The sequence below is a fragment of the Phytophthora cinnamomi genome, assembly GCF_018691715.1.
Source record: "Phytophthora cinnamomi strain GKB4 chromosome Unknown Contig99, whole genome shotgun sequence".
NCBI lineage: Eukaryota > Oomycota > Peronosporomycetes > Peronosporales > Peronosporaceae > Phytophthora > Phytophthora cinnamomi.
In genome coordinates, this window is record NW_027151032.1 from 251,712 (window position 1) to 274,275 (window position 22,564).

The 22,564-nt window shown below is 54.9% G+C and overlaps 9 protein-coding genes across 9 annotated transcripts; 3 read left to right on the forward strand and 6 right to left on the reverse strand.

Moving 5' to 3' along the window:
- Positions 1-661: 661 nt before the first annotated feature.
- Positions 662-994, reverse strand: IUM83_08399 (RNA-dependent DNA polymerase; the record flags this gene model as incomplete). The annotated part of the gene is made up of 1 exon (XM_067932772.1): positions 662-994. One exon carries the CDS (start codon positions 992-994, stop codon positions 662-664), a length of 333 nt encoding a protein of 110 aa, XP_067783502.1.
- Positions 995-1,115: 121 nt separating this feature from the next.
- IUM83_08400 (Enzymatic Polyprotein) lies at positions 1,116-4,069 on the reverse strand (the record flags this gene model as incomplete). Its single annotated transcript, XM_067932773.1, has 3 exons — positions 1,116-1,704; positions 2,806-3,102; positions 3,180-4,069. 3 exons carry the CDS (start codon positions 4,067-4,069, stop codon positions 1,116-1,118), a joined length of 1,776 nt encoding a protein of 591 aa, XP_067783515.1.
- Positions 4,070-5,497: 1,428 nt separating this feature from the next.
- IUM83_08401 (uncharacterized protein) lies at positions 5,498-6,774 on the reverse strand (the record flags this gene model as incomplete). The annotated part of the gene is made up of 2 exons (XM_067932774.1): positions 5,498-5,546; positions 5,627-6,774. The coding sequence occupies 2 exons, from the start codon at positions 6,772-6,774 to the stop codon at positions 5,498-5,500; spliced, it is 1,197 nt and encodes a 398-aa protein (XP_067783421.1).
- Positions 6,775-7,498: 724 nt separating this feature from the next.
- On the forward strand, positions 7,499-11,548 carry IUM83_08402 (Elongator complex protein; the record flags this gene model as incomplete). Its single annotated transcript, XM_067932775.1, has 2 exons — positions 7,499-8,644; positions 11,468-11,548. 2 exons carry the CDS (start codon positions 7,499-7,501, stop codon positions 11,546-11,548), a joined length of 1,227 nt encoding a protein of 408 aa, XP_067783492.1.
- Positions 11,549-12,454: 906 nt separating this feature from the next.
- On the reverse strand, positions 12,455-13,211 carry IUM83_08403 (Voltage-gated Ion Channel (VIC) Superfamily; the record flags this gene model as incomplete). Its single annotated transcript, XM_067932776.1, has 2 exons — positions 12,455-12,648; positions 12,713-13,211. The coding sequence occupies 2 exons, from the start codon at positions 13,209-13,211 to the stop codon at positions 12,455-12,457; spliced, it is 693 nt and encodes a 230-aa protein (XP_067783493.1).
- A 1,219-nt stretch (positions 13,212-14,430) lies between these two features.
- Positions 14,431-17,445, reverse strand: IUM83_08404 (Voltage-gated Ion Channel (VIC) Superfamily; the record flags this gene model as incomplete). Its single annotated transcript, XM_067932777.1, has 4 exons — positions 14,431-14,456; positions 14,529-14,553; positions 17,121-17,339; positions 17,404-17,445. 4 exons carry the CDS (start codon positions 17,443-17,445, stop codon positions 14,431-14,433), a joined length of 312 nt encoding a protein of 103 aa, XP_067783350.1.
- A 284-nt stretch (positions 17,446-17,729) lies between these two features.
- IUM83_08405 (Centrosomal protein) lies at positions 17,730-20,191 on the forward strand (the record flags this gene model as incomplete). Its single annotated transcript, XM_067932778.1, has 3 exons — positions 17,730-19,181; positions 19,251-19,429; positions 19,495-20,191. The coding sequence occupies 3 exons, from the start codon at positions 17,730-17,732 to the stop codon at positions 20,189-20,191; spliced, it is 2,328 nt and encodes a 775-aa protein (XP_067783514.1).
- A 111-nt stretch (positions 20,192-20,302) lies between these two features.
- On the reverse strand, positions 20,303-20,851 carry IUM83_08406 (serine/threonine-protein phosphatase 4 regulatory subunit 2-B-like; the record flags this gene model as incomplete). The annotated part of the gene is made up of 1 exon (XM_067932779.1): positions 20,303-20,851. One exon carries the CDS (start codon positions 20,849-20,851, stop codon positions 20,303-20,305), a length of 549 nt encoding a protein of 182 aa, XP_067783513.1.
- A 655-nt stretch (positions 20,852-21,506) lies between these two features.
- On the forward strand, positions 21,507-22,555 carry IUM83_08407 (uncharacterized protein; the record flags this gene model as incomplete). The annotated part of the gene is made up of 3 exons (XM_067932780.1): positions 21,507-21,726; positions 21,809-22,257; positions 22,505-22,555. The coding sequence occupies 3 exons, from the start codon at positions 21,507-21,509 to the stop codon at positions 22,553-22,555; spliced, it is 720 nt and encodes a 239-aa protein (XP_067783372.1).
- Positions 22,556-22,564: the final 9 nt, after the last annotated feature.

The following is a 22,564-nucleotide window of genomic DNA, read 5'->3' on the forward strand; positions in this document are numbered from 1 at the left end:
CGTCCCTGCCGCATCTCGACCGCTCCCACCGTAACTGCACTTGCGCCCTCTCGTTCAGTGCCGTGGCCGTCGTCTCGGACATCGTCGTGCGGCTCGGTTGTCGGCCGTCCTTGCCCGACCGCTTGTCGCTCTCGCTCACCGACTTCCCTCGTGGCTTCGTCACCGACACTACGCCTTCGTACTTCGGCACGTGCACCGCCGTGTAGCCCTTGATCGTCGTCTGGACCCACTTCCTCGGCTTCTGGGGCCTCCTGCTCGTCACGTGCAGCACGGCGCCGCGCAAGCCGTGCTTCTCGCGCTGTATCGGCTTCTCGTCGCCGCTGCTGCTTCTGCTTCTCGTCGTCCTTGGCATCGTCGCCTGAGCGCGCCTTCCTCTTTCGCTGCCCGCTCCTTAGTGCTGCTTGGCGTTGCGTGGGTGCCCCAGTCGGCGCATTACCACCAGCGTCACCGCTCGCCGCGACTATTCTCGGGTTCGTCGGTTCCAACGTGGCAGTCGCATCTGCCACCACCAGTCGTTCATCTTGTCCAGCGGCACCTTCTGCCCGTTCACCGGTATCGGTGCTTCTTCCAGCGCCACCACCGTTTCTCGTTTTACCCACTGCGTCTCCGACAGGGCCAGCAGCTTCAGGTTCTGGTCCAGCTTCACGCAATGGCACCACTGTCACACTTGGCACTCCGTCGTTTGTGCCCTAGCACCTGGTCCCAGCGGCGCTGCATTCGCCGCCCGGCCGTCGCCACGCGAACCAGTCTCGGCTTCGTCGTCTTCCTCCTCCAGCTCGGCGAGGATTCGTTCAGCAATCGCGCCCAGCGAGTCACTCGGGCAGCTGCTCGCCACCAGGAAGCTGCTGTGCGTCACCAAGTGCTCGCCTATGTCGCCCCGCACAACTTCCATGTTGTCGAACCCAGCGTCCTGCACAACCTTGGCCTGTCCTACCCATTGATGAGCGAGCTTCGTGATCCCCTTGCCTCTGGGCGTCCGCAGCACCCACACCAAGTCGCCTGGGCTGAACTCCCGGCGCTACTTGACACGCCGATTGTAGATCTTCTTGCGGCGGCGTTGGTCCTTCTCCAGCGCCTTCCGTCGCTCTCGCCATGTTCGCCACCAATCGCCGCTCTTACTCGGCGAACTCCCCGACCTGCCGCACACCACTCACGCGCAGCAACTCGTTCGGGGCTCTCAGCCGTCTGCCCATCATGAGCTCGTTGGGGCTGAACCCCGTGCTCGTGTGTCTCGCGCCGTTGTACGCATAGGCCGCACACAGCAGCCACTGATCCCAATCATTTTGAGCCTCGGCCACGTAGAGCGCGACCAAATCCTTCCACGAGCGATGAAATCGCTCGACGAGCCCTAGCAACGCCGGCCTGTACGGTACCGGCGTCGTCTGCTTCGCCTGCAGTGACTTCACCAGCGCTTCAATCACCGCGCCATTCAACTCAGGCGCGCCGTCCATGACGAGCTCGCGCATCGGCCCATACACCATCACAATCTTCTCCAAGATGAACTTGGCGATGTCCTTCGCCGTGTGGTTCGGGACCGCCGCCACTACCACGTACCTCGTAGTGTAGTCGGCCGCCGCAAGCACATAGCGGTTGCCGTCGGGCGTGACGGGTAGCGGGCCAGCCACGTCGAGCGCCCATCGATCACCAGCAGCCCCTACACCTTGGCTCCGTAGCGGAGGGATGACCTCCTTCGGTCTTGCCTTCCTGCTCCCGCAGTCTCGACACGCACGCACCCATCGTCGCACATGCGCGCCCATTTCCGGCCACCAATAGTTCACTGCGAGCCTCGCATACGTCTGCAGGGTTCGTAAGTGACAGGAGTAGATAGAATCGTGACTCTCGCGTACAAAGCGCCACCTTCCCCTTTCTTCATGTGCACGTCGACCACCGCGTCGTCGCTCACGCCCTCGAGTGCGCTCGCTTCGCTGCCGTCGCCTAGTCCAATGCCAGCTTCGTCACTAGCGCCGCCTCGCATCCGTCGTTCGCGCCCGTGTTGACGGCCACCAGTAGTCACCGCGGAGAGTCTTGCTGCGCCATCCCCTGCGCTGAACATCTCCTGGCGCCTCGATACCGTCTCGTGAGTCACGGTGCTGCTGGAAACAGCTCGGGCTGGTCGCCCTTCGCCATCCCCAGCTGCAAACGTCACCTGCCGCCCTTGAGCCTTGGCCTGGTGCCGCCTCGCGTTCTGACCGTGCCTCCGTCTCTCTGGCTTCCGTTTCATGGCGTTGGGCCAGCCTTGTTGGTGGGTTGTGCGCCGCTCGTCTTCAATCTGCTTTCCCGGGTCCGGATCAGCGAGCTTCAAGGCCGGGTCCCTTACGCTCGCTGTCCGTTTCCCGGCTGCTTGCTCGTTCCTGACCCGTTCTGCCCGTACACCTCGGCGAGGTCCGCCTTCTTCACGTTGCAATCCCGGACGAAGTGCCCCTCCTTGTTGCAGTAGTGGCACTTGGTCCCAGGGCGCGGCACGAGCGGTGCCCGTGGTGCCCTCTGCTAAAGCCGTTCACGGTACCGTTGATGGCGCCCTTCACGCGTCTCGAACACCTCATCCTGTGTGGCATCTCGCGTGCCGTACACGGTCGCGTCGTGCGGACCTTCGGCCTTTAACGCCTTGACTCGCTGCCTGGCGTTCTGATCACCGCCTCCAGGCCGCTTGCCGCGTTCTCCGCCACTCGTCGTTTGAATTTTCGAATCTCCGCCCCGGGCGGCGCTTGTACCAGCGGGTACCAGTTCAAATCCTGGCGGTATCGCCCGCCACCACTCCGTCGCACTGGCTTACCGGACAGCACCGGTCGCCCCGATGTGTCGTACCTTGGTGGCCTCGCGGTCGTGCCCCACATCGGGCCGTACCCGCTCACCACACTCCCGAAGTTGCCGACCAATACCGACTGCTCCTTGCTGCTCGACGCTGTCACCGACGCCGACGCTGTCAAGGGCCCGCGCCCGTTCGCGGCCTCGCGCTCGTCCCAGCGCGCCATTGCCGAGTCCAAGCCAACACCATAGCCCTCACCGTACTCGCCTACGTGTGGCACCGCCATGTGCACGGCCTCATCAACGTTCGTGGACGATGTCCGCGCACGTGCGTCGCTCCCTCGCTGCTGCTCATTCCTTTCAAGAAGGCATTCACGAGCCAATCTTCGCCTACGTCGCCGCGCTCACCAATCTCCCGTAGAGACTGCGCGTACTCGACCAGTCTCTCTCCGCGCATCTGACGCCGCGCGTTGAGGAGATCGACCACCTCCGGCCCCGTGCGCTGCGTCATGTACTTGGCGCGGAGCATGTCGGCCAACGTGTTGATGTTCTCCTCCGACTCCGGTACCGACTCCATAACGGTCGCAAACCAGCGTTGCGCCTCGCCTTCCAAGTTCGACGCCACCTCGTGATACAACTGCTTGTCGCGACACTCAACGCCCATGGTCACCGCCTGCCGCCGGACCTCGGCCCGCACAGTCTTGAGCCACATCGTGACCGGCATGGCATCATCCAGGCCCTTGAACTTCGTGAGCTTGAGGGACTTCGCCTTCTCGCGCACGATGATCGGTCGCGCTGGCTCCGCCCCACTCATCGTCGTCGTGACCGGTGTCGCTGGTCCACGCCCAGTTCCAGCACCACCAGGACCGCCGTCACCACCAGTCCCAGCTGCGTCTCCTCGACTCCCAGTCAGCGGCGTGCTGATGGTCGCCTCCGCGCTCGTGTCAGTTCCCCTCGGCGTGTCCGCGCCGGTGCCGGCGTTGCCACCGCCCGGCCCACGCTGAACGCCACTCGCATGCGAGTCGCCGTCTGATCCACGGCTTCCTCTCAACGTTCGTTGTCCGCTGTCAGAGCCGGCAGCGTCTCCTCCTGCCGAGGTTCCGCCGCCCGATTGCCCGATCGTCGTCGCCGTCGGCGTGTCGCCCGACGCGCGCCGAATCTCGTCCGTCGCCAGCATGACGGTGCCGCCATCCCCAGTCACCAAGGTGACAGCCGTCGTGTGCTGCCTCTTGGCCGCTTCAGCCGCCGCAGCCGTGGCTCGCTCCGCCGAGGCTGCGCGGCGTTGCGCACGCTCGTCTCTCGCCGATTCGTTTGTCGTCATCATGTCCGCTAGACACCACAGTAACACATCAATTAATCACACTCGTTCATCGTTTCGTTTTCGTTTCCGTTTCCGTTTCCGCGGCGGGGTCCACCCTCTCGACGCTAGACCCGCAAGAATCTCACGATCCCAGCACGGTTAGCCCGTGTACTGACCACCATGTCAGCATATCCCACGCGGGGACAAATACCATTACTCTAGACTACTCAGTTGACACCTCCTGGAGCTGAGCCTCGCCTAGAACGGGAGCATGACATCATGGGAGTCTCCAGCGTTAGCTGGCCCTTCGTCCACCGTTGACGACAGGGATAGGGACAGTGAGGAGAGAGCGATTATCGGCGACCGCAACCCCGGTAGGTCTTTAGGCTGCTCCCCGCAAGCGTTCCGGTTTACATGCAATATACAGCGGACTCGGAGCGACGGCACAAGTGCGCTAGCCGTGCTCCATGTCCCTCGGCACGACGCCAGCGCGCATACTGACGTCGAAGCCCCGCGGTTTCTCTCCGCGGTCCTCACCACCCTACTGCTCTACCACGCGCATACGTAACCCCGAACAGCGTACCTCGTGCAGTGCCGCCGTACCCCAATTCCCGATAGGTAGCAACACTAACTCCGCGTCCGACACCAAGTAGCTTAGATTAGTTCGTCGTTAATGCTCTTCCCGCACTAAATCCAGAACTGAGGGCCAGGCTTGCCAGTCCGCAAGGCCGCACCCTCCTATCTACCGAAGTCCCCCCGATCCGCGCCTATCCTACTTGCTACGGTGTCCTTGCTAACCTACTCACCTCACGCTGTCTCTCAACCGCTCATCGGTTCTTCCTCGTCGCCTCTCCTTCTCCGCATACTGCACGTCGTTCGTCCTAGCCGTGTCGTCTCCCCTTGCGATCTTCCCGAGTCGCCCAGCTTCAATGGCGACCCTCTGCATCCCTTCTAGATCCCTCGCGCTTGTGGCACCAGCCCGCTGGCTTGCATCCGCCACCAACTGACTGCTCGTTCACTCCTTCGTCACCGTCCTCTCGTCATGGTGACGCTGTCAAGTCGATCACCGTTCGCCCGTCATCACCCGGGTCACCGTCGTGGAGCTTGGCCACGAGAAAATCCCTACTACTACAATGGTATCGATTCCTATACCTCAAGATGCGACAATCAGAATTGTGAAAGTGAAATTGTTGAACAGTTCATCGAACGAGTGAGTTGCACCAATGTGACGATTTTGGCAAAACTCGAGCTTGAAACAGGTCGATATTGGTTTCCAATGCAAACGCTAACTGATGAGTACGGAAAAGATACTTCAGTACTGTAGACGTTTTCTTGCAGTATTGGTTGAGAGCCACCACACGACGCGCAACGCTCCTGCCGAGAAATCCCCACAAATGGAGCAATTGTACACACAATCGAGAAGACTTTGATTTTCATTTCATCAGGACGTTATCAGCTCTCGACTGTTTTTAGAATTACATAAGGGGAAACCAGTACGAACCTACAGCAACAGCCAACACACAGCCCGCGTTGTGTCAGCCGAAGCGCTTCATGATATGGTCACGGTTTAAGTGCAAGTACTCTTTAATGCGATCACGTTGATCCGCTGCGTCTTCATCCATCCTGTCGTCCAGATCGGAGTCCTCACTGTCCGAGTCTTCATCCATGTCCTCGTCATCCGTGTCATCCCCCAGTGACGAGTCTGATTCGACCAGATCACCGAGCTCCACCAGCATATTATGCAGCACAATCGCAGTCGAGATGACCTGCGCCATCTGCGTCGTTGCAGCATCTCCCTCCTCCGTTTTCTGCCGCAGCGGCTTCTGAAGGATCCGAAATCGCTTCTTGATCATCTCCTCAGTTCTCTTCACGACCCTTTGAGTAGTCGACTGCAGACCATTAAATAACTTCTCAGCTGCGGACATGGCGTCAGAAACTGGATACGGCACCACGACATGATTCGAGAGCGAGTATCCTGCATGCCCGACGATATGCTTCCCCTCGGGGAGAATCTCCGCCAAATTTCGGCCAAATCGCGAGTACCTCAGGGTCTCCCTGTCCGTCACTCCTCCAGGTCGCACATCCATGGACCTCACTCGGAACTGAGCGTCCACCACCAACTGCACGTTCTCCGCCGGGAAGTGCTTGCTGCAGTACCAACCTCCCCAGTGTCTCGGCCGCTCGATCTCCACGAGCATCCCGCCCACCGCCAGACAGCAGTTCGGATAGCCGCAAATGGCCTCGAACTCGTCACTAAGCTTGCTCCAGCCCTCGTCAGTGGAGGGGAAGGCAAAGAACTGAGCCTTAACGGCGTCCGATCGCAGGACGTCCACCACCTGCCACACGTAGCGCTCCGCGGCGCTCGGAGCCATGCCGAAGACATCCGCCGCCTGTTCCAGCTCGAGACAGTGCGTCAAATAGTAAACGGCGACGGCCACACGCTCCCGCAATTGGAACTGTGAATTGCAACTGATGGGGCGATGGATTTCCACCCACTGGCGGCCGATGAAGGCGCAGATCCAGTCGAAGGACGCGCGCTTCATGCCGAACGTTGAGCGGAACAGAACGTCGTCCATTTGCAGCGGGGAGAGCGACAACCGGCGGCGTTTGGGGGAGCGAGGAGCGGGCTCGTTGGTCGGCGACTCGGCTGCGTGCACCACGGCGGCCAGCGCAGCGGAGACGGCGGTCTCCACGGCCGCGAGCGCCACCGTTCGCTTCGGATCGTCCATTACGGGTGATTTGCGATTCTGATTTGTGACGAGCGGACTAAAGTGGGACTTTATTATTAGAAACATGTGACCTTTTTTAAGTTGAAGTGGGCGACCCCGAAGTGAACCTGAATGACCCACAGCCCCTGAACAATCTTACCAGTGGGTCTCCAGCACGAAGGCGAGCTGGCACAGGACGGAGATCCTGATGTGGCGCTGGAGACCAGGATCAGAGAAACGAACTCTATAGGGTCCCTCCGCGATATGTCCCTCGAGCAACTGTCGCACAACATTCTCTCTACTCGTTCTCGGCGTATCCGATGGGGGACACAATTGAAGCAACGAGCGAGGACAAAGTTGGCGACGGCAGACTGGGCATTAAAAACTCGCACGGCCACAAATCAGCACGGCCGACACAAGTGCTGCCACAGCACCACTGCCCATACCCACAACAAAGAACTACCAAGTACGTTCGACTCCGTCCGTCAGTCGTTAGTAGACAGGACAGCGAGAACGCGCTCGTGCGCTCACTGTAGTCGCGTAGGCGGACCAATCGGGCTACCGAGTGTGCTCCACTCGACTCACGTCGGGATTTCGTCCAAGTGTTTGTCAGCTCTCTGTATCCTCGGAGCACTTGTCACCACCGAACCGAAATTGAGACGAATCGCAAAGTTGAAGTTGTTGTTGTCACTAATTCGAAACGATGGCCACTAAACTGAACCACACTAGGACTCTAACAGATCGGATGGCGATGGTGCAGGCGACGCTGGCACATGTGGCCGTGGGCTGCAATGCCGCCTCGAACGCTCTGTCCGTGCGCCCCAATAGCGACTCAGCTTCCTCTGCATCTTGCAACTACAGCGGCGCGTTTGCAGCCAAGAACGTCGTGTGTCTGCTGCGCAGCGACACTTCCAGCGCCGACGATGACACAAATGCGGCTCCATTGGCCATTGCACACACGTTAAAGCACCGGGACGCGGCCTCCGAGGCGTCGAGAATCACGAGCGTCACGCTGCAATGTGATGCGCAATCGGGGAGCGCGCGGGTGTTGGCGGGGGACTCGGAGGGACGCGTGTTCCTCTGGTCCAAGGCGTCCGGCGGCGACTGGCAGCTCCGAAAGCTGAGCGACGACGCGCAGAAGCTGCCGGCGGTGACGGTGGCTGCCGTGGCGACTGCAGCGACGCAGAAACGTCGACTGCACTTCGTGGCCTTCTCGGACGGGACGTTGGCGGTCTTCGGGGAGAGCAAAGACAGCGAGGAAGTGCCGCTGTTGAGTCGACTGGAACTCGGCGTCAAGAGCATCATGGAGACGGTGGACGCCTTTGTGCTCAGAGGAGATGGAGGGGAACAGGAGGAGAGCGTGCTGCTGGCCACCGGTGGAGTGGATGCCAAGGTGCATCTGTTCGAAGTGGCGGGCGGGAGTGATCGGTTGACGCAGTTGTTGGCGCTGGAAGGACATCGAGGATGGATCCGCAGTGTTGCGTTTAAGCAACGGGTGCAAGAAGAGGCTGGGAGAGCAGTGGTGACGCTCGCGTCGGCGTCGCAAGATCAACGCATTCGAGTTTGGAAAGTTTCTGCGCGATCGAGAGGTGTGGATGAGGCAGCGGCCTCTGGAGAAGTGAAGGATGGACACGTTGCGAGTGGTGACCACACAACGTACACTGTGAGCTTCGACGCACTGCTTGTGGGCCATGAAGACTGGGTCACGTCGGTGCAGTGGACGGAGTTGCCGCAAGAGGACGAGAGTGAGGATTCTCGCGAGTCCGCACTGCTTTCGTCGTCCATGGACAACACGCTCATTGTGTGGACAAAGTCAGCAGACACTCGCAGTTCTTGGACTCCGTCTCTTCGTGTCGGCGAAATGGGTGGCAACGGATTACTGTCGGCGGGCGTGTTGCCGGCGCGAAATAGCCGTCTGAATCTCCTGTCGCTAAATTTTGGCGGACAACTGGAGCGATGGGAACAGCAGCCGGCGCCATCGAAACTGTTTCTGCCAGCAATTTCAGTTAATGGTCATTGCGCCGAGGTCACTGATCTGTCATGGTCACCACGTGGCGATTATTTGGTCTCGGTATCGCTGGATCAAACTGCACGTGTCGTTGCCTCATCAAAGACTGATTGGTATGAAATCTCGCGAGCGCAAGTCCATGGATACGACATCAACTGTGGCTGTTTTGTACGTGGGGACCGCACCACAAATGACCAATTTATAAGTGGAGCTGATGAAAAGATTTTGCGCGTGTTCGAAGCCCCTGATGAGGTGAAGCAACTAGTAGGTCAGTTGAATCTATCAGAAAATAGTGATGTGACGGAAGCAAATTCAGAAAAGCAAGCCCGGACCGTACAACACGCGTATCTACCAGAGCTAAGTTTGACTAACAAGTCGACAGCAGTGGAAAATGACTCGGGAAACGGCTACGCGAAGCTGAGTTCCTCTGTGTCTTTACCAGTGGGAGACACATTAGGCCGCAAGACGCTGTGGCCTGAACAACGGAAACTTTACGGCCACGGAAACGAACTTCTTTGTGTGACGTCTTCATACGCTGGCGACTTGATCGCTTCTGCCTGCAAGTCGCGAGAAGAACGATACGCGGCGGTGCGCTTATGGAGCACTGTGGACTGGAGAGAAGCTCAACTTCCACTTGAGGGACACAAGAGCTCCGTAGTGCAATTAGCCTTCTCACCAGACGACCAGTACTTACTTTCAGTGTCGCGAGACCGTCAGTTTTGTCTGTATGAACGACAACGAAATGCTGAAGGAAAGTTTGCGCTCGTGGAGAGTGTAAAAGCGCACCGCCGAATCATTTGGAGTTGCTCCTGGTCGCCAGACTCGTCCGTGTTTGTTCTTGGTTCCCGTGATCAATCGTTTTCGCTCTGGAGCCGAACCAGCGATAACTGGGGTCGGGCGTGTGAACCCATCATGTTGGATACTGCTGTCACAGCCGTGGCATTTTCACCATACGCACTGCCGAGTTCTGAAGGTCGATGTGGATATTTGCTGGCTGTGGGTCTCGAGACAGGAGCTATCGAGTTTTTCAGCGTTTCCAACGTTGGTGAGGGGGCTACAGCTGTGACTTGTTCGCACATTGGTGGAATCGTGTGGGAAGTCGCCCCATCCACAGCTGTCTCCCGTCTAGCATGGCGTCCTGTTATGGATGAGGAAGAATACGTGCTGGCTGCAGCAAGCAGTGACAGCTCCGTTCGAGTATACAAAATGATCAAGTGATAATCGGGAGCTTTTCCTGTAGCTAAAAGGTGTTGATGTTTTAGATCAAACACTTAACGATGAACCCGATTTTTGCGTACGTTTGTACTTCGAGATCTCGTTTTCGAGGATCTCGGTTTGGGTGGGGTATAGTTCTTTGACGTAGTCTAGATCTTGCCGACACAAAACATGGATTTGAACCCACGTAAGTGCCACTACTGTTGCCACCCGCTTCGTGCGCTGTAGAAGCGCCATTTCCCCGAAGTACTCATCCTTGTGGAGGATTTGTATTACCTTGGTCATCTCTGCGTTCGGATCGAGCACTCCCACGCTTCCTTTAGACCCCAGAAATCCCATCCAGTCCCCGAACTCACCCTTCCTGACCAGCACGTCGTCTTGCATGTAAATGACGGTACGCATATGTAACACAAGGACTTCAATCACGGCAGGAGCGAGGGTCTTTGCGGACAAGAATGGAATTTGCTTGAGCATATCTCGATAAAGCTGAAATTTGACCTCGCAAATAAGTGCTGGTGAGAGCTCATCGACAAAGGAGTCCGCATCGCTACTGACACTCTTCGTCTCGCGCCAGAGGTTCTCGTAGTATCCTCGAATTCGCTTAGTGAGCTCTTCTGGAATGCCCAAGAAGCGACAGCGCTCCGAAATTGTGATAATCTTCTTACTGTACGCTGCCTCGTTCTCATCAATTGATGCAATAAGCGCAGCGACAGCGCCGAATACACTGGCTTGAAGAACATTTCCTATTAACATGAAGCAAGCGACAGAAATTAACTCCGCCGCCGTGTACATTATTGGAGGGCTGGCATTCACGCATCCGATGACCAGCGACCAGCAGAGACTGTACTCATCGAACAGTGACTTCGGCACAAAAGTTCCTTCATGTATATGTGCTCGCCAGCCGACAGCCACCCAACTCCAGTAACACGTCAGCAGATGCGAAATCGTGAGCACGAGACCTAGTAGCAATAAGAAGCGTACGATACCCGCTTTTTTGGCGGAGTTGAGTCTGTGAGCGAGGTGGCTCACTTTGACTAGACGTATAAATCCGAAAAATCCGATGAATCTGCTATGTGTAGAACTCGAGAATAGGTCGAACGGGAACCAACTCACCAAGTCAGGTAAGGCCCAGCCGCTGACCACGTAATTGACTATAGTGTTTTGGGGTCCAGAGATGAGATTGCCATGCTCGTCGATGTACGAGGAGAACATGCGAATGATAAAATCAACAACAAAGATCACAGACTCTGCGGTGTTATAGCCATCCAGAAACGCCGATCGGTACTCGAACCCCAGGGAAAGTGGAGTAAAGACTAGATCAAGCATAACGATACCAATAACTCCCAAGTCCCACATGGTACGATACGGCGAATCGTGGCGTAACGTGAACCGGCTGATCTCACCCTCGAGTTTGCGCGCCGAAATGATATCTTGAGGAGATACCATGACATCCTCCCGTTCTTGCTCACTTGGGTTATTATTTCTTGAGAGCCTAAGAGCAATGCTCTGAGCCTTGGCCAAATTAATGGCGCTGACCGAAAAGCGACGAACAAGGTTTTCATCACCGTGTGAGTCGGTCTTCTGGTCTTTGGTCGTGGGAATGATTCTGGTCACGCTTAAGGGTATCATTCTCGCCATATTCACGGATATAATGCTCGTGAATCCTCTCTGCAACGGAGACCACAACTTGGAAAGAAATCTTGGAGGTGTCGTCGCTGTATCGATTTTGCTTGTCTCAACTTTTGATAGCCACCGAGCAGATAGTGTAGGATCCGGCACAGCAAGCGGAATACTCAACCTCTTTTCTGGTAAATTCGGAAAGGGGCGTGGGGCCGGGGCCGCGGACCTCAAGTCACTAGTTTTCAGGTCTGCGTCAGTAACGTCCATAATTTCGAGAGTGTCGGATGCAACTAGAGCAAACGGATTAAGTCCTGTCAGACTCACTCGAGGGGCTCCCTCTGTAAGCATGGGGTTGTTGGGGGACATTGAGGTACGGCTGAGCCGTCGGCTCTTCTCGTTTGTCACTGTTATCTACAAAGCCAGACAGTACGTTAGAAGACGTTCTACTGCACAAAAAGTAGGCAAGACGAAGACCAATCTTCACCTGGAGCTGTCGATGGACTAGGTTGCTTAGATCATGTAGCATTCGATTTGATGTTTGGATGTCTGCTTGCATTTGATCAAGACGTTCTTCCAGATACCTGAACTGGTCTTGAGTGATACAACAACAATTGCTCTCATGGAGTGCCACCGATGAAGCCGTCTCAACTTGCAGCTCCATGATTTCAGACGGATGGGGTGGGGAGTTGTGATGAGCGAGCGGAGGGTGCCCACGCAAAAATAGGTGATTAGCCACATCTCAGGCCAGGCCACCTAAAACAGTTCAGTCGTAAATTCCTGACATCAAGCCTACCAATGCCGGTCTTCAAAAGTTGAGAAAACTAATTGAATTGACAGTAACAGTGACCTATGCGTGCTCTACTTGTAGCGGACCTTCGACTGCATGTACTTGTTGATCTCCCGCTCCAGAATTTCGGTCTGCGTCGGGTATTGCTCCTTGACACTGTCGAGGTCGGTTCGACAAAGGACGTGGATCTGCACCCAGGTAAGTGCAACTGCAGTTGTGGAACGCTTGGCACGCTGCAGCAATGCCATCTCCCCGAAGTAGTCACCTTTAAAACAGTATCACATTTGGGTAAGCATAGAGATATACAAGGTCGACAACGAAATAGTCACCTTTTTTGAGGATGCGGATTATCTTGCGGGTGCCTATGGTAGGGTCAAGAACTCCCACACTCCCCTTCGATCCAATGAAAGCCATCCAGTCCCCGTATTCGCCCTTGCGGATCAAAACGTCGTCTTGCATGTAAATGACTGTCCGCAGGTGTAATATGAGCATCTCGATTACTGCTGGAGCCAAAGTCTTCGACGACAGGAACGGAATCTGCTTGATCATTTCGCGATACAGTTGGAATTTCACCTCACAAATGAGCGCTGGCGACAATTCGTTGATGAATGAATCGGCGTCGCTGTTTATGCTCTTCGTTTCCCGCCATAGATTTTCATAGTAGCCGCGAATGCGCTTGGTTAGTTCGTCTGAAATGCCTAGGAATCGGCAACGTTCTGACGTCGATATCAGTTTCTTGTTATAAGCTGTTTCATCTTCGTCAAATGAAGAAATGAGTACTGCTACAGAACCAAAGACACTAGCCTGAAGGATGTTACCCATCAGCATAAAGCACGCCACAGATATTTCCTCGACAGCTGTATACATTGGCGGTGGACTTGCATTCAGACACCCCACCACAAGTGACCAACAGAGTGCATATTCTTCAAATAATGACTGGGGCACAAAGGTATTCTCATCGAGATGAGATCGCCACCCGTGAGCCACCCAACTCCAGTAGCAGGCCAGAAGATGCACGATGGTCAACACGATACCGAGAAGCAAGATAAATCGGAGGATACCTGCCTTCTTTGCGGAGTTAAATCTCCGCGCAAGTTGGCTCACCTTGGCAAGCCTGAAGATTTTAGTGAAGCTCAGCACGCGCCCTTTACTGGACGATGCAAGAAGTTCGAAAGGAAACCAGCTGAGAAAATCGGGTATGGCCCAACCACTCAAGAGATAATTCATTGCCGTCTTCTTGGGCCCGGAGATGAGATCACCACGTTCATCAGTGTATGATGAGAAAAAATGTACGATAAAATCAATCACGAAAAGAATCGTTCCAATGATGTTCAATCCGTCCATGAACCTGGGAGTAGAGTTGAATCCTAGAGACAACGGTGTCAGGATAACATCGAGCAGGATCATCGCCATAATCAGCATATCCCATGCGTAACGGTACGTTGAGTCATGACGTAGCGTGAATCGACCAAGTTCACCATCGAGATTTCGAGCTGATAGTATATCCTCCGGAGAAACAGTTGCATCAATGCGCTGGGTTTTGACAAACATACTTTTGAGTCGTTTTCTGGTAGGGTCTGACTTCTTTAGATTGGAGGAAATGGAGAAACGCCGCGTGACCTCACCTTTTGGATCCTTGTATTCATCATTGTCGACGGTCTTGCGCGGTATGATGGGCATAGCATCACCCAACTCCGTGTTCATTACTGAAGACGTCACGTCGGGTGTAGCTTTGAAGGTGTCAGGAATTCTCTTGCGACTGTCACGAATCATGCTCCAGCGTAATTCAGCAATAGTTTTTTTCTTGAGCTCCATTGGTGAGATAGCAGATTTAGAAGTTGTTCCACTTCGAATTAGTTGTTCTTCGGTTTGCATAGCCGCTCTTGTGTCCGTACGAAAACTTGCGGAAGAGTCAATCTGGCGGAGGGGTGGATCGGACGGTAGCAGGTTAAGCGGGGTGATACCGCTCGGTGACATCGACCGTTGCGATGGTGATTTCGATAAGAGAGGAAAGTTAGAGGGGGAAGCGTTTTCGTTGTTTAGACTTCTACTCCTGGTCCTTGATGTCGTAGTCTGCGGAAAGAATCCCATCACAGGCACGAGTTAGCAGTGTCATGAAATGATACGTCGTCGGTGAGACATCACCTGCAGTTGGTGGTGTACAAGTGCACTTAAGTCGCGCATCATTTTATGCGTGGCTCGAATTTCAGCCTGCATTTGATCCAGCCGTTCGTTCAACCCTGTGGACTTGTCTGATCCTCGGCGCCCATCGTTTTGTCTCGCTGCCATTGACACTGTTGGATCAAAACGCTCCACAGAGTAGAATAGCGTTGGACCTTTGCCCAGGTCCATGACGCAGGACGAGCTGCCAGGGAAGTCTCAACGTTGAGCCAACAATGCCACTACAAATAGTCTCTTACTACAGAACAGCACTGAAATCAACGGTTGTGAGGTACGAAATTGGACTCCAGTCAGGAATAGGGTGCACTTCCGAAACGGAGGAAATGTCCACTTTGATTCTTGTTTCAGGATATGACGCGTCCTTTGCTCAGTCGATGCCACAGAAGCAAAAAAACGCGCTAGTGCTCCGACGGAGACTTGAGATGGCGACGTTCACTGTAACCCCGGCAAAACAATACGTGGACAATGAAGATACAAAGCATCACTTTCCACTATTCTCTTCATGGGTTGTTTTCACATACCCAAGACTGAGGGCATGGATCTACACCCACGTTACACCCTCCCCACCGCCAGTCAGATGATGTTCTATGACAATTTCGTCAGTAGCTGCCCTAACGATGACGTGCACGCACCCGCATTCAATCTGCGCCGATCTCAAGGCACGCCGGTCTTTCCGTCCGTGGAGTTTCCGTCCATGGTACCGACATGGCCCAAGATGTGCGTCATCCGCGTGCTGGTCCCTCTTGGCTTCCGTGAATACTAGTTTAGTGTGTGCGCGCTCAAGCCTGTATTGGTTGCGTTAATGTTGCAATGTAGAAGTCTACTGCTCAGTTTTAAAACAAACGTAAATACACAACACCGTTGCTACCAACGCTCAACCCCTGAGGTCATGTGTTTATACTTACTGATCTCCCTCTCCAGTATCTCTGCCTGGGTTGGATACATCTCTTTCACGTAGTCTAAGTCTTGACGACAAAGGACATGAATCTGAACCCACGTCAGCGCCACAGTCGTCGCCGATCGCTTTGTGTGTTGTAGCAACGCCATCTCCCCGAAGTATTCGCCCTTACGGAGAATGCAAATGATTTTGCACGTTGTAGCATTAGGATCAAGAACCCCAACAGACCCAGAAGACCCAATGAAGCCCATCCAGTCCCCGAATTCTCCCTTGCGAATCAAAACATCGTCTTGCATATAGATGACTGTCCTCAAATGCAGAATCAGAAGCTCGATCACAGCAGGTGCTAAAGTCTTCGAGGACAGAAAAGGTATCCGCTTAAGCATATCTCGATAAAGCTGAAACTTGACCTCACAAATCAATGCCGGCGACAACTCGTTGATGAAGGAGTCCGCATCAGCATTGATGCTCTTCGTTTCCCTCCAAAGGTTTTCGTAGTAACCTTGTATACGCTTAGCAAGAGCATCGGGAATACCCAAGAAGCGACAACGCTCCAATGTTGTGATGATTTTCTTGCTGTACGCAGCTTCACTCTCATCGAGCGATGAAATTAGCGCAGCGACAGCTCCGAATACGCTTGCTTGGAGTATGTTGCCGATTAGCATGAAGCACGCGACTGAGATCAGCTCGACTGCTGAGTACATGACGGGGGGACTAGCGTTTACACATCCAATGACAAGAGACCAACAGAGACTGTACTCGTCAAACAGTGACTTAGGCACAAAGGTGCCTTCGTCCAAGTGAGAACGCCATTCCACTGCGACCACAGTCCAATAGCACGTCAGTAGGTGTGCGATAGTGAGCACAAGGCCAAGCAGCATGATGAAGCGTACGAGTCCCGCCTTTTTGGCAGAGTGCAGCCTGTAGGCGAGATTGCTCACTTTGGTCAGACGGATTATCTTGGTAAAGCCAATTACATCGCTATGATCGAATTTTGCAAAGTAGTCAAAAGGGAACCAGCTTAAAAAGTCGGGTATCGCCCATCCACTCATTAGATAGTTCATCGCCGTTCGACGGGGTCCCGAAATGAGCTCTCCATGCTCGTTAACGTAGGAAGAGAACATTCGTACGAAGAAATCGATCGTAAACGCCACCGGCTCCAAATTGTTGTAGAAGTCAAGAAATTTGGAGCTATAGTTGAAGCCCAATGATAAAGGTGTGAATACAATGTCGAGACATATCAACACCAGGACAAATGTATCCCACACCTTTTTGAACCGTGAGTTGTGTCTTATCGTATACGGGTCCACTTCGCCATCACTGTTGCGAGCTGACAAAATTTCCTCTGGAGTCACACTTGCGTCTCCATTAGGCTTCTCTGTAAACATGTTGTTTTTCCGTTTTCTGACAGTTCCTGTGTTCCGGGTCAAATTCATGGAGCTAACCGAGAAACGACGAGAGACTGCATCATCTTCGAATGACGGTGTGTTCTCGAACTTAGCCGTTTTGCTCAACTGAACAATTTTCATAATGCGTTTTTGGATCGGTGTTGGCAATTGCCCAGGCGAATCAGTTGTTTCGCTCAGTTGGGGCCCTCCATTCTCAGCATAATCGTGAACAGGTACAACAGGTTCCGGAACAGATAATCTCGCACTCACTTGCTTTTCCAGCGTTGTCATGTGACTTGGATCTTCCGGTCGCGCGGTTGAAACCCTCTCAACAGTGTTGTTATCCGCTTCTGGTACTTCTGGTGGCACAAGCCGCAGAGCTTCTAGTCCACCAATAGTCCCTAATGGAGATCCCTTGGCGTACATGTGATAGCCCATCGGCGCCGAGTTCTCACTGAAATTCCGGCTCTTGTTTCGCGAAATCGTGATCTGCGCAAGGATGAATTGTAAGGAAAACACTGGTGTAGCCAGCAACACCGAGAATTAGTCGAACCTGAAGTTGTCGATGCACCAGCGAGCTTAAATCCCGCAGCATTCGGTGCGTTGTTTGCAAGTCCGCTTGCATCTGGTCAAGGCGCTCTTCGATTATCCTCAGTCGGTCAGGTCCACGACGAACGTTAGTAGAGCTGTCGGTTCGATCGAGGTTGCAAGAGGAGTCGTATCGCTGCTCTACAATCCGGGGCATTTCTTCAACGAGGTTGCGATCCATCTTGAAGACTTGTTAGTACAAGCACGACTTAGCTTCGTTGACGACCGCTCGAGCTCGAGTCGTCGGCAGATCCATTCGTCGACGCAAAGGACCCCTCGACAGACCCGGACATGGCAGACCTCCCAACAGAAGCAGATCAATTGAATAAGAGCGACAACAGCGATGCGACCGCGCACTCATCGGAGAAGATCCGCTCGCTGCGAGCTGCGATCGATGCCAAGCTGCACGAACAAGGCATCTATGAACAGATCCGCGACTTGGTCCACTTGAAGAGTAAAGCAACAACTTCGACCGCTGCCAATCCGGAGACTGGCCTTCAACCCCACAGCGAGGAAGATCCCGTTGGGGATGAACAAGCCGCGCGCTCGAGAGAAGATCAGTTGATTCACGACGTGCTCGAGAGTGAAGTCGTGCAGCAACTTTTGTCAACAGTTCGCTCAATGGAGTTGGCTCCTCCTGCACGCGACGCTGACAAATCCACCAACCACCAAGATGCAGACGCCGCTACCAACGAGGGGGAACCAGAGAGCGAACGTGACGTGTTCCTCTACCTTCGATTGTCTGGGGGGAAGGCGTTTGTCGATCAACTTGTCGATCTCGACGGGAACCTTGAGGAAGTTATCGATACTGGCTTGGACGAAATGAGGTGCCCAATTGGAAGCGTGGTGACATTCTTCCGCGTGACTGCTGCATTTCAGCGGCAACGCCAAAGCTCTAGAGATGTTCGATGCTGCGTCGACCCACCATTTGATGAACATTTTCGCTTTCGCGTGGAGAAGAAAAGAGCTCGAACCGCTCGCACAAGAGGTGGGTCAACGTACGCGGTAGACGTCACCTCACCTTGGGAAGCACTTTGTCTCGTGGAGGAGCCTGTGCAACTTGATGTCGTCAAAGTGACCAAGAAGCTGCTGAGTAGAGATTCTAATACTGGCGTTCGGTGGCGTGAGCTTTCATGCGAACTGCTGGCTGTCCACCGCGTGGAGTGGAGGCGAGTGTTGTGCTCGACGCTTCAGCTCGTGCATTTCCCCGTTCAACTAGCTGGAAGGATGAAGGAACCTGTGGGAACTTTGGACGTCCGCGCCGACTTGCTAAATTGCAAACGCACAGTTAGTATCTCTCGCGAGGCTAGAGCTTTTCTCAACAAGGAGGCTTTGCAACGCAACGCGAGCAACCACGCGTTTTATAAGTATGCCAAGCAGTGGTGGGAGTATTACCGGAGTGAAACTCGTGAAGCGAAGCGCCAATCACCAAAACACTCAATCGGTACCGAGTCACCAGGGGCGAGAGAAGATGAATATTCCCAAGTGCTTGCACAAATTGGATCTCGTCAACGACTAGTGAAGATGTTTGCTGAAGACGAAGAAGGTCGGTACCGCATGGTCTGCAAATTCCTCGTGCCCCTGCGCGTCCCAACAGCCGTCAGAAGCCCGAGCGAGGCTGCACGCTTTGTTGGTCTGCTGCCATACGAATCCAATGCACTTGTTGGAGGAACCATGGATGAAACGTGGCGATCAATAGGCACGGTGCTCTCGCTTCGGAAGGGCGATGTTCAAGACCATGCGGTAAGATTGCTTTACGTGACTAGAACGAACGTCTGTACGCTAATTGGTTGTCATACTGGTCTCATTTAGGTTCTGTTGGCTTCACTACTTTTGGGCTGCGGGCTTGACGCTTACGTCTGCATCGGCACGATATCAGCCAGCAAAAGCGCTTCTCGATTCGCCCGCGGTTCACAGCGCAGCTATGACGACCGGGGAAGCACTCGCTCGGCGGAAGTTGGGCACGTATGGGTGCTCACACGAGGAAGCAGGTAACTCACGAACTGCACAAAAATGGTAGTGACAACTTGCTAACGAACAATTTTTCTGATTACAGTTCCACTGACGTTCTGCTATGGGAGTCCGTGACGGGCGAAAAGTTCGCAGTGAACGACGCTCGTGCTCCAAAACGTCGTGGGTACTGCGCGATCGACTGCGTGTTTAACCACCGCCAATTCTTCGCCAACCTGCAGCCGCGCGCATGGAAGCTTGCCGAGTCCTCCTTCGACTTTGACGACGAGAGCTGCTGGAAGCGAATGGACGAAACTCTCATCGCGGATCTCCCCTTTAGCCAACCTTCAACTTCTCTATCAGCCCCTGACATCGCATCAGTCCCCGCACTGGAGCAAGAATGGTCCGCAACTCTAAAACGTGCGATCTCCTCCCGTCGAAGAGCGGAAGGCCTCGTGACCCGGTGGAGCGACGAGTTGAGCTTCTACCTGCTGCCAGCGCTCAATTCCTACGAATTCGAGCGTTTGTACGGCGTAACTCAAGTGGACAACAACTTCTTCCAGCAGAGCGTCACCAACTTCGTGCAGGAAGGCCACACCTTCCAGGGGGTGCCCTCCATGTTCACCGTCGAGTCCGCAGACGACGCGTTGAGCTCCATGACCTCCAACCCGCTCGTCGCCGACATCTTGACCCTCCACGCTCGCTCCGCCCAATTCGCAGTCGCCGTACGCTGCTTCCCCTACGCCGAGCACACTATCGCCACCTGGGTCATGCTCGCCGTCAGCTACGAAAGCAAAAGCTAGGATAAGAACCCTCCTCAACGACAAAAAAATGAAGGAAAAAAAAAGTTTTCGCGTCCATGTTTAGATAAGAAGAGGAGTACGGTACTTCACTTAGCCGTTATGCCGTCAGTGTTAGGCGGCGGCCTCGGCTTCAGCGCTCCAGGGCGCTCGGGTGGCCACGTCGCCGTCGGCCCCAGCCACCACCACGGGCTGTGCAATGGGGGAGTCGATCTCGAGCGGCGTGGGGTTCTGGAACTGCTGCACGATGGCCTGAGCCGTGCGAGGGTCCACCACTTGGATGGTGGAGCTCACGGCCAGCAGCTTCTCGAGCGCGTTGAGCAGCTTGGGCAGGCTGCGGTAGCTCCTGTGCGGCTCCAGGATGATCTCGGTGAGCCGCTGCAGCGTGAAGGGCGGGCTCTCGAAGGTCTGCAGCAGCTGCGTGACGCTGGCGCGGCGGCTCTTGCTGGCGGCGTCCGCGTCCATGGCGTCCAGCGCCAGCTGCAGCTTGGCCAGCAGCAGCACCTTGAGGTGCGCCCAGGCGTAGCAGGGCACGCCCGTCTGACGCATCTCCAGCAGCACCTGCTCCATTGCGGGCGAGATGGCCGTCACGCTGCCGGCCGCGAAGCCCGCGAGCTCCTGCTCCGTGTCTTGGATCTGCTGCTCCATCGAGGCGGACGTCATGGCGGGCGGTGAGGAATGGGGTGAGCACTTGTGTCTTGTGCCTTGCGCGGCGGGGATTAAAGTGCACTTTGGCCGTTTGAAGACAATGGTGAGAGTACAGTAGTCACCTTTTCAAACGAGTTGACGCAGTCTTATAGTGTTTATACAGGGGTGGGCTATAATGAGGTCGATAGGAGTAGTTCATTCTACATGATCTGAACTGATATAACAGGCTATCTGAGGTATTAGGTACGCTCTACCGTTTGGGGCCGTTGACGTTACGCTACGACCGTTTCGCGTGGCTTTGAGACCACCGACATGGCTACGCTTTCTCGCTGGGGCAGGAATCTCGGCGCGGCTTGCGTTTTGCAGTGGAGCGTGGCGCCGTTTTTGCGGCATGCCACTCTATGGCTGCGGCGGCAGTGAATCGCATCAAGATACTGCATAGTTGGGTGGCGGCGGTCGATCGATCATTGTCACTACGTTCGCTCCATTGGGGGCTGACTCATACATTACCGCGCACCACCGCCGGAAGAGCAAACATTCAGTCACCAGCACACGGGATTTGACGTTCACGTTCCGGGTCGTCAACACCGCAATCTGCATCTGCGCCCTCCATCGCCTCTAGCTTGGAGCCCTCATTTACCAACTGCATCAATTCGAGTGAAACGGCGCAATGTTTGACTCGTCGCAGCAGCTGCAGGCCCTGCTTTCGGCCCCTTCGCCAGCCCCTCACGCGCTTCGAGGTGCTTCCGCTGCGGTGGTGGGCCTCACGGCGATCGCCAACTTGACGGGCAACTGGAAGGCGGTTATCGCCCTGTTGCGGCGCGGTGATCCGTCGCAGTTCAAACTAGCGGCACCATCGCGGACCGGCCTAGCACTCGCAGTCTTTATCGGTAGGTCATTTTCTGCTTGGGTCTGCATGACTGGACAGGAGACACGGTATCTCTAACACTTTTACTTCATGTATCCCTGCAGCTATCTCCCGCTACTGTCAGCGTTCGGTCTCGCTCCAAGCCAAAAATCCATGGGAGAACTGCAATGAAGCGTTGGCAACGCCATCTGAACAAGAAGAACCTTTGCCACCTGGCATCGTTTCGGCTTCAGCATTGGCGGCGGCAGTAAGCACGCTCTGTATCGCTCCCGAAAACCGTCCGGCACTGGTGTCGCTGCTGTCTACCAACGCGGCGAGCAAACTCTTCGGCGATTTCATGATGAAAAACCCAGATCTCGCATTCCTGAAACCTCTGGAGTTGCTCGTGTTCATGGCAGCCGGAGGTTGGATCTTTTCATCTGGTTTCTTCTATCCAGAGAGCTACGAGCCATCTCATATGAAGACAATTCTCAAGAGCGTCGTCTTGAAGCAGAGTGTTGCCTCCGAGCTTCAAGAACAATACCGACAGGGCCTCAATCCGAATCCGTGTCACGTTCGTCACGAGGGACTAAGTTGTGGACAGTTTTCGAGAAGTGATTTTCTCTTTCGCGTTGTGATGACGTCCCTCCGCCTGTATGTTCCTGTCCACTTAACGACGTGGCTGGTGGCTCTGAGACGTCGAGAAGTCCGCTCGAAGCCAGCGGGTGCCCAGCTGAAAGGCTTCGCGACCAAGTTGATGCGCTCTTTGTCGTACTCTATCGGTTATGTGTATCTGGGCTGGGTACTGTGCTGTCTACTAGGCAGGCTCGGTGATCGCTCTCAGTCTCTTCGCAAGCTCCAGTTTTTCATGAGCGGTGCTA